The following is a 9647-nucleotide window of genomic DNA, read 5'->3' on the forward strand; positions in this document are numbered from 1 at the left end:
CCCCCCCCCTCTCCAGGGCACCATAGGCGGCAGCCTGAAAGCCACTACTTGACAACTACTACTACTACTACCCCCCCTCTCCACCACCTTACGCTTGGCTTATTAATGATCAAGAACAGCATTCCAGAAAATACGCTCAAAAATATGCTCAACAAGGAGTGGCTTACAACTTGTAATACGGTGGACGGAATGAATTGGAATTCAGGGGAAGCTTTACAAAGTCCATGTAATTTAGAAAACTTTATTATCAATTTTTTAGATTAATTTGTGAACAAGAAAACATTTAAAAGATGGACACTTCACAACACTTAGGTGGACTGATTTGGTAGGTACGCCATGTGGACTCATCTGTTTTCACCTGGAACAGAGAAAAAAAAACAAGCTTTAGTGTCTATGGCCTAAAATGTAAAATATTAACGCACTCTGAAAGAAGCAAAGCCAAGTACAGGGTCTGGTGCAACAACGTATTCGTGACATCACATTATTTAGTTTGGTTTACGTGACAACAAGCAGTGATCTCCAGAGCAGAATTTTGAGGAGTAATCAACTTTCAAGATAATTTTAAATTGATGCTGGAATGCGGAATGTTAGAGAATGGTGCACAGGTTCTTAAAAGATAGAAAATTAATAGTGATCATTAGTGGCGTTCTCAGCCGAGTCCTTTGATAGGATTTATATGGCTCACTTCTCGTTTATCATTTTATTTGTCTTAAAGACCAAACTCAGTAGACAGTGGTTAATTTAAAAGAGAACGTTTGCATAAGGAAAAAACAAGCACTATAAATTTGGTTGGGCCATTAATTCGAGGTTAGTGACGGTAAAAAGCTCTTTTATTGTGAAAATTAAAATCTAACGCCGAAGTAATCGACTTACCACGTCAGTAGAAGCGAAATAGTTGATTTCCGAAGCGAACGGCACGGTAACCTCTAGTACATGGGGGAAAACCCTAACAAAACAAGTGCATTAGCTCACATTTTACCCCATATATCCTAAAGAAATTAAGTTTTCTGGATTCCAATGACACCAAAATGAAGCTGAGGCACCACTGCATCACATAAGTCGTTTCCAAGTTAAACTGAATCGTCTTCGAATTATGGTAGGGGCTCAAACATTCAGACGCTCATATCTCCAATCGAGCCAATGAAGACTTACGACCTTATACGGGAACCCTCACGAGACCCGACGTTCTACGCGAGCGCTGGGAGAAACGACCTTATAGGCGATGCCCCCGAAGAACGACGTTATACGCGACCGCTGTGAATGCCGACCTTTTAGTTTTCAGGTGTCGATATAGTTTGTAATATCATGTTATTAATTGTTTAATGCAAGGTCAGTATTACACAAAATAAATTTTTCTTACTACACACTCTTTGGCTATTGTAAATAGTACCTCTAAGAGATTTCCGAACAAGGTGCAGTTTTGATCCATGTTTGGGTCAGAGTCCAAACATGGATCACAACCCCTAAAAATGGTAAGGGGTTGTTTTAGGATGAAACAAAAAAAGTTGCCAACCCCTGATACTGTTGTGTATCACATATGTGAAGGAGAAATCAATAGCTCGGTGATCCATGTTAGGGCACCCCCCCCCCCCTAACATGGATCAAAATTCGAGGTCGAGGGAATTCCCTGTAACTTCTAAAGTATTGGAGCTAGAAAGTTCATTCCAACGGAATATCATTCCAAAAGGTTCAAACTACACAACCCGAGGGGGCACCAACTTCGAATATTCACGGTTCACGAGCGAATTAATAACTAATATTCAGTCGATATTAGCAGATATTCAAACGATATTCAGTGTATTCAAAATATTTGGAAGTATTCGTGATATTCGTGATATTCATGATATTCAAAAGTATTCACCAATATTCATGAGTACTCATAATATTTATCCATATTCAAATCATATTCATCAATATTAAAAGCATATTCACTAGTATTTAACTGTATTCAATAGTATTCAAGCGTATTAAATGATATTCACTGCTATTCAGAAGATTCGAAAGTTTTGTTAGTGGCATTGTAACACTCCTTAGACCATAGTGAGGCATTATGGCATACAATTTTGAGCTAATACTCCAAAATATTCACAGGATATTCACGAATATTCATTTATATTGATAACTATTTACGGATATTCGTTAATATTCATGAATATTCATGGCTATTCATTAGTATTAACGCCTATTCACATGTATTCACGAGTATTCACCAATATTCACCCGTATTCAACACTATTCGGCAGGTCTATCACGTTCCGTTTTAGCCATGGCGCCCGAGCCCCGTTCCAACGGTCTAGACGGTACTCCGTTCCGGCGTTCCTGGCGTCCCCAGCGTTGCCAAATTTCCACTTCCCCCACCACACCCTACGTTCCTGCTGGCTGGCCGCAAGGACAAAGCAAATGTCGCAGCCATCATCGTCCAGCTCAGCTGTCTCTGCTCCCGGCTCGGTCTCATTTGATTTGGTGCCGTGCGACGTGCGATTAGGTGCGACATCGATTGATTTGAGATCTTGCCACGTGTTCTTTGGTAAAATTGAAAGCAATTCGGAGCTATGGCGAATATCGGTAAGTCTTCTTTTTTAAATCAGCAACGTGTGTTATAGATTCGAGTGCCAATCCCGAGGGTGCAACGCGCGCTCGAAGTGAATCTGGCGCCCCCGGCCCGTCTTGGTTTTCACTTTTGGCTCTCGCATTTCGTCATCCGGATTTGGTTTCGTAACTAAATACAGCTTTAATCATTGTATTTTATTGCGCTTCCGTAAAGGTGACGACGACAGTCTCTTCGTATTACCCGTCTCGTGACTCTTTTGCGGCTTAACCTAGTCATTGCACGTGGTATTCCTGTCATTCATTCGATGTCGCCTTTCTACAACCGATCGCGTGTTTTTGTTCGTTTCTCGTGGGAAACTATTACATCGTAGTGCTCTTGTATTTATTCGCATTTCATCATGACGTGCTCTGTCAGCACGTGTTCGTACTCTGTACTGACAGTGCATGCAGATATGCAAATATATCAGAAAAGTAGCCCCTCTAACCCTTGTTTCCGTTCCAGATCCAACAGAGAAACAATGGATGAGGTTGATGGACGTGGTGGCCACGGATAAGGAAATGCAGGGGGACTTCCAGGGCCCGGGGGCTGCGGGACGGGTCTCAGCCAAATGGGAGACGTTGGCGGCCACGCTCAATGCTCTGGGTGGTGCCTTCAAGACAGGGGAAAAATGGAAAGAGGTTTGTGGTTTTCTTCTTGCCTTTACTAGATGATTTGCTCCGCAAGTGCTATGAGTTCAGTGCTCTGAGCTTCAAGCATTTATTTTGTTTCTTAGATAAATCTATGTAGCTTTGAAAGAGATGCTGAAAACTGGAGCTTTTGTGGAGTAAATTGATCTGTACTAATTATTGTAATCTATTCGTCAGGCATTCAACAATCTGCGCAATCGAGCGAAAAGGCAATACAATGACCGTGTTAGGTACATGGGCGCTACTGGTGGAGGTCCCCCACCACCACAACAGCTGGGTCTAAATGCAGTCTATCAAAGGGTCTTGCAGTTTGTACAGAAGGAGCAGCTGCATGGCAATGCCGTACCTGTACCACTCCAGGTAAGAATACAGTCTGTTTAGTCATACTTATCTCTTTGGGCACGAATCAACCCAGGAGAATGTGAGAGCTTCTAGAATGACGATTTACCTCTATTTGCTATTATTAGATGCAGGCCCAGCTCATCCAGCAGCAACAACAGCAGCAGCAGCAGCTTGTCCAACAACAACAACAACAGCAGCAACAGCTTGTCCAACAGCAGCAACAGCTTGTCCAACAGCAGCAGCTTGCGCAGCAGCAACAGCAAGTCGCTGAGCAGCTTGCCCAACAACAACTGTTGCAACCACCTGCTCCTCAAGCTGAAGGATTGATTAATGCTGCTGTTGCCAACAACCCTAATGCAGGGTTTTGTCTCTGTGGGTAGTACAGACAGTTATGGAGACTAATACGATTTGGTTGTCGTTTTGTTATCTTATGTTTCTTTTTAATTTCAGTACCTCAATACTACCCCATGGCGGGCATGGTGGGTGCCAGCTCCAGCAGCTTTTCGGCTCAATCTCAATCACTGCCATCCACATCATGGAGGACGCCAGAAGTGGAGCCCATAAACCATCAGCTACAACATCCAGCTGGATTTTTGCCTGGCCAAGGTATTGTGCTTTTTATTACCCTGAGATATTGTGAGTGGCCAAGTGGCAATTCAATGGATTTTGTCTCAGCAGTAGATTAGGAGAGGCCAGAGGTGGTACAGATACCATGCCTGAAAATCATGGATGGTCTGTATCGCCCACTGGTGGCTCCATAAATCTACTGTGTGACAAAAGACCCCTTATTTGCAATCTTGTCTCCTTCAGGGACAAAGTGCAAGTGTCATTTAGCCATTCACAATTTGCCAATGGTTCACACTAAATCCTTATGCATTTTGTTGCTCAAACATGCAGTAATGTAAACAGCCCTAAAATGTCCAATTTCATGCAGAACTATGTAAAATCTTTACATGATTATGCATTAAAACTGTGACGCTTCAATTTTCGAATTTGCTTGTTGCAGGAACTGGGGACCTTATCGAGGCCATACAGGTGCTGACGGCCACCATCAGCAGCCTGAGTGCGAACATTGATGCTGGCTCACTTAATCAAGCAATTGACAAATTTGTTCAAAGCATTGACCAGCTGAGCAAGCTATCATAAATTTTGCACAAATTTATCATGCAGAATTTTTTGTTTACTAGTCGAGTTTTTGTTTTTCTACCTAAGACTGCAATATTTTTGTTTTGTGATTTGTGACTAGTCTGGGTTTATTACCCCATATCATATTTTGTTATTACTTTAATTTTTGTGTTTCATACTTGCTCAATCCGGTTGGGAAGGTTCTCTCAACATGCTATTGATAAATTCGTGCAAAGTATCATGAGCAAGCTTCCATAAAATTTTTACAAGTTTATCATATGCAGTATTTTCACTAGTCGAGTTTATTTGTTTTTCTACTTAAGTGTGATGAAGACTGAAATATTTTTGTTATATGATTTGTGACTATAGTCTGGGGTTATCACCTCATATTTGTACTTTTTTGTGTTTCACTTATTGCTAAATATTTATGGTTTGGAAGATAACCAAAACAAAATAAAAACAATTAGCCATATTTATGTTTCTTTTATTATTAAAAAAGAGGTATCATACTATATTGTGACGTATTCAACACCTTGCTAAACTCTAGGTTGAGCAAGACGAAACTAATCTACAGAATTTATTGCTCACTCACATCTTTATTATTCTATCTTAACACACAAGTCACCGGCATATAAGCGCTCAATTTTGGATCACCAAGTTTTCATTGGATAGAATTTGATACTGATATTTATATCTGTCAGATTTTGATAAATGCATAAGTCCAGGTGTAATTAAATCGATTGCAATAAATTAAATTAAACCAGTTCTTTGGAATGCTCTGAGATACAACCTGGCTCTCAACACTAGCAATGCAGAGTGAAGTCAGAATACAGCAGATAAGCTTGCACAGCCTTCTTCAGAATTAGTTAAACGAAAAACGCACAAATGCAGATTTACTTTTCCACTCTACCCCCAATTAGTGGGTAGTAAACATGAGATTCAGAAAAAAATAGCCGGGCAAAGAGTGAACATATTGCTACATTCTGACCGGGGGGGGTGTAAACAGATGCTTCAAACAGCTTGATAAATAATAGAGAAGCAAAACATTTACAAATGTTTCTTTGGCAAATTAATTTTATTAGATAGAGAACAACATACAACTTTCAAAATTGTTCACACAAACTGTTTGAAATGTCACAGTACCAACACAGCAGTAAGATCAAATACTTATAATTTGCTGTGGAAAGATAGGCTACTAACGAAACACCATATTTTACAGAAAGAAAATACAACCCAAGAAAGGGGGAAAAAAAAACATTTACAAAAGACTAACTAGGCACATGTATAATCAATCGACTTATCTTAAAAAGAGAAGGCTTATTCCTGAGCTGTGTGTTAAAAGACGAGGACTTGGAATCACCCAACTATACTACTTATAGTACATGAACACAAAAATTGAGTTCCCCTTGAACACCCTCCTATTTGACGGCCACCAATTTTTAATGGCTATTTCAATTGACTTCCAAAGGTATCACAGAACAAAAATCTGCAAAATTTCATTTACAATGAAAGAAGAAACAGACAAATCACATAGTAACAGAGTTATTGAGAAAAAATCCCAGTCATAGAGGAAAATATAAATCACTTGTAAGAGCAGTTAAATTTAATCCCTTAATAATGAAAGAGACCAAACATATCCTTCTAATTTCCATTTGCTGACCTTTATAATTATAGATATTTATCAGTCTGTCATACAGCTTTCTTAGACAAAATAAAAATGGGCTTTTATTAAAAGCTTAACAGAAAAAAATTCTAATGATAATGCAAGAGGGAAAAAATAGAAAATGAGCGGAGATTACTTTTCAGTCTGATCTCCTTTTGCCTTCAGAGAGAAGAGAGAGTTTTGGGCCCATCAAAATTTCAAACTGGTCTTGCAATACCATTCAACACCAATACCAACGCTAACATTACCAAATGATTCAAATATTGACCTAGGTTTCCTAACTTACTAAAAATTCAAGAAACAAAATAGTCAAACAATAAAAATTAAGAAGGCGTACCATCTTAACATAGTGGCTAAAGATCTCACAAGTCATAAATGTTTATCACTCAATAATTATTAACAGTTAGATATGTAGTACTGGAATTATTTCTTTAGCAATAAAATGATTAGCCCTATTTACACAATCCTACAAAACATGAGAACAAGGCTGGAGGCTGGTGTAAGAGAAGTTAAATCTCCCAATATTTAAGGATTTTGAGTATGAAAGCAAAGCATTCTGGCTCACCTAACTCACAATTAAGGTGACAGCTGTTCATGACATTCCAAATGCAAAAGTATGAAAAAACTATCAATTTTAGGAGTTGTTGTCTATGTAGTTCAATAGACCTTGCGAACGTTTTAGGATATGTTTCCGATCATAAAAAGAACATGCAAGGATAAAAAGTTGGAACTTGCAATAGATGAAACCTGAAACCAATTAAATAATTGCATAAATGGCAGTGACAAGGCGAAATTCTGTATCAAATGCATCAATCCATAGAAATATCAGAGATCAAAATAAAACACACCCTTCATTGATTTCGAAGCCAATGGGCATGTTGCACTAAGTACGCAAGGTTTTCATCTGCTTCTCGGTGGAGGTGCGGAGGAAGTCTGACAACCACATCTGGATTTAGTATATTCTCGGGATCAGGGCCATCTTGGTGCAGGTGGTAGTTTGGAGGAACAGCTACACGAAGACTAGTCATAAGGTTATGGAGAACAGCACAGGCGTTGACTATTCTACCACTTTTCACAGGAGAATAGTGAATCGGTAGGAAGAGACACCGCCATCTGCTCTTCAGCACACCAATACATCTCTCCACTGGATTTCGGCACTGGCAGTGGACCTTTGTGTAGTTGTACTCTGGAGTACCTCGGGGTGCATCTGGTAAAGGAGTCATGAGCCAGGGCTCCAGGGGATAACCACTATCACCTACACAGAACAAGAAAATACATGAGACAATGCAGCATGGTAGATATAGCATACAAAGTAATTCAAATTAATCTCACGATGTTGTTGAAATTCTATAGTGCTGTATTTAAAGGTCTACTTTCAAGACAAAATATAACACTTGTTATTCACCTCCCCCCACCTCCAATTTTTGCTATTTTTCTTATGCCATGCCCTTGTCTTTTAATCAACCTTTTAGAAACAACTTCAGGAAAAAAGTATGAAAACTACAACCTAGAAGCCAACAATGACGATCCTCCTCTTGGTTGGCCCTCTGCATGGCTGCTCTGATGGGATTGTTCTGGTACACCCAGGCATCATGTGAAGAGCCAGGATACCTGGCATCCAACGTCAAGATTTTCAAATTTGTGTCACAAACCTACAAAAACAGAATAAATAAATTAATTAATACAACTTAAATGTGCATTGGAATATTCAAGGGACCTGATAAAACCATGGGATGAAAATTGCTCACAATCATGACATTTAATGAGGTAAACCTCTTCCTGTTGTAATAGTGTTGGTTAGGTCTGCGAGGTGGAAAAATTGGTACTAGAGTACCATCTATCAGACCCAACACACCTGGTAGGCCCAATCGACTACTTCTGAAAAAAGAGAATCCAAATAAAGCTTCAGGATGAAAAAACAAAAAATCCAGGCTGCAAGCATAGCTTACACTTCAATAGAAGCAGCTCTTTCAATGTGGGTTGCAGGAAACCGCACAAATGTAGTCAGGATTGTTGGATGATTTAGAGCGTTCGTGACTTCCTCTATCGCGTTGCAGACAGCAGCTTGGCTTAGTAGATGGTGGGCATTGGAACCTGTGTGTTCTTGATAGCTGCCAGTCGCATAATAGAAGAGAGCACACAGCAACTTCACAAGAAGAAAAAAACAGAAGGAAAAGTTGACACGACTTAATATCACACAACAATATAGGAAAACAAGATAACTTGAGCTAGACTACCAAAGGGCAAAATAATGAAATTGAGGTGAGGACACTTACTCGCAAATGGAATGGAGACGCACGGGGGCTCACACACCGACGAGCATACGGCTGAAGGCAGTCTACAAGGAGCAAAAAGACATCTTGGGGCATTCTGTACAGCTCTACAAAAGCTTCTACCGTAATATCCAGCGGATCCTGTCTGTCTCTCATCCTGTAACGCCAGATCCCGACGTTACGAGCTCGGCGCCGATGCTCTATGATAGGGTTTCGTTCACGTCCCGCAAAGTAATCATAAGCTGCGAATGAAATTTGGGGATTAATGGTTGCTGCGAGGTTATGGATTGAATGAAAAGCTGACAGTACTTACCCATTACGAGACTGACAGGACAACCGACACAAAACGAAACTACGAGTAAATCAGAATTAGTAAGAGGGAAGAAAAGATGATCAGTTCCGACTGTCCATACACAAGGCAAGGTAAATAAACAATTTTGCACGGCACCAAACCAAACGAGACCGAGCCGGGAGCAGAGACAGCTGAGCTGGACGATGATGGCTGCGACAGCAGGAACGTAGGGTGTGGTGGGGGAAGTGGAAATTTGGCAACGCTGGGGACGCCAGGAACGCCGGAACGGAGTACCGTCTAGACCGTTGGAACGGGGCTCGGGCGCCATGGCTAAAACGGAACGTGATAGACCTGCAGAGTATTCAAATGTATTCACCAATATTAAGTGTACTAACAATATTCATCTATTCAATAATATTCACCAGTATTTACTGATACTCAATATTTGAATATATTCACAGTGCACCAAATTTCCGAGTTGGTGCCCCCTCGACACAACCATGAAAAAAAATCATGCTCATCACACTTTTATCGACCCCAAAACCACGGTTTTCTGAAAAATGATCCATGTTTGGTAGGTTTACCCTAAATTTATTAATTTCCGAAAATATTGAATGGTCTCCTAAGGGGTAACTTGTCAAAGCACAGCCCTTTGGGCGAAAATTTCGTCCGTTTGGCTCTATCTCTTACCGTTTAGGCGCTAGAGGGTCTTGTT

At 40.3% G+C, this 9647-nt stretch overlaps 2 protein-coding genes across 3 annotated transcripts; one reads left to right on the forward strand and one right to left on the reverse strand.

The window, feature by feature from the left end:
• The first annotated feature begins 2185 nt into the window (after positions 1 to 2185).
• LOC127749221 (uncharacterized) lies at positions 2186 to 3981 on the forward strand. Its single transcript, XM_052266543.1, has 3 exons — positions 2186 to 3228; positions 3415 to 3597; positions 3940 to 3981. Exons 1-3 carry the CDS (start codon positions 2995 to 2997, stop codon positions 3979 to 3981), a joined length of 459 nt encoding a protein of 152 aa, XP_052122503.1. The 5' UTR covers positions 2186 to 2994.
• A 1743-nt stretch (positions 3982 to 5724) lies between these two features.
• LOC127749226 (putative nuclease HARBI1) lies at positions 5725 to 9271 on the reverse strand. Of its 2 annotated transcripts, XM_052266554.1 has the most exons (7): positions 8954 to 9271; positions 8644 to 8882; positions 8317 to 8513; positions 8116 to 8245; positions 7875 to 8019; positions 7216 to 7622; positions 5725 to 7114 (listed from the first exon to the last, which is right to left on the reverse strand). In XM_052266554.1, the coding sequence occupies exons 1-6, from the start codon at positions 9258 to 9260 to the stop codon at positions 7219 to 7221; spliced, it is 1422 nt and encodes a 473-aa protein (XP_052122514.1). In that variant the 5' UTR covers positions 9261 to 9271; the 3' UTR covers positions 5725 to 7114; positions 7216 to 7218. The 2 variants fall into 2 exon arrangements, with proteins under 2 accessions (XP_052122514.1, XP_052122515.1); XM_052266555.1 differs by having other exon boundaries at positions 8644 to 9271.
• Positions 9272 to 9647: the final 376 nt, after the last annotated feature.

This window comes from Frankliniella occidentalis, unplaced genomic scaffold, assembly GCF_000697945.3.
Source record: "Frankliniella occidentalis isolate FOCC.00 unplaced genomic scaffold, Focc_3.1 Scaffold40, whole genome shotgun sequence".
Taxonomy (NCBI): Eukaryota; Metazoa; Arthropoda; class Insecta; order Thysanoptera; family Thripidae; genus Frankliniella; species Frankliniella occidentalis.

Bases quoted from the DNA above. Each gene is read 5' to 3' on its own strand.
- LOC127749221 (XM_052266543.1), top strand. From the start codon at position 2,995: ATGCAGATATGCAAATATATCAGAAAAGTAGCCCCTCTAACCCTTGTT. The intron at 3,229-3,414 runs GTTTGTGGTTTT...TCTATTCGTCAG, and splicing joins CAGGGGAAAAATGGAAAGAG to GCATTCAACAATCTGCGCAA. The intron at 3,598-3,939 runs GTAAGAATACAG...ACCCTAATGCAG, and splicing joins CCGTACCTGTACCACTCCAG to GGTTTTGTCTCTGTGGGTAG.
- LOC127749226 (XM_052266554.1), bottom strand. From the start codon at position 9,260: ATGGCGCCCGAGCCCCGTTCCAACGGTCTAGACGGTACTCCGTTCCGG. The intron at 8,514-8,643 runs GTAAGTGTCCTC...CTTCTTGTGAAG, and splicing joins CGTCTCCATTCCATTTGCGA to TTGCTGTGTGCTCTCTTCTA. The intron at 7,623-7,874 runs GTTGTAGTTTTC...TGTTCTGTGTAG, and splicing joins TCGTCATTGTTGGCTTCTAG to GTGATAGTGGTTATCCCCTG.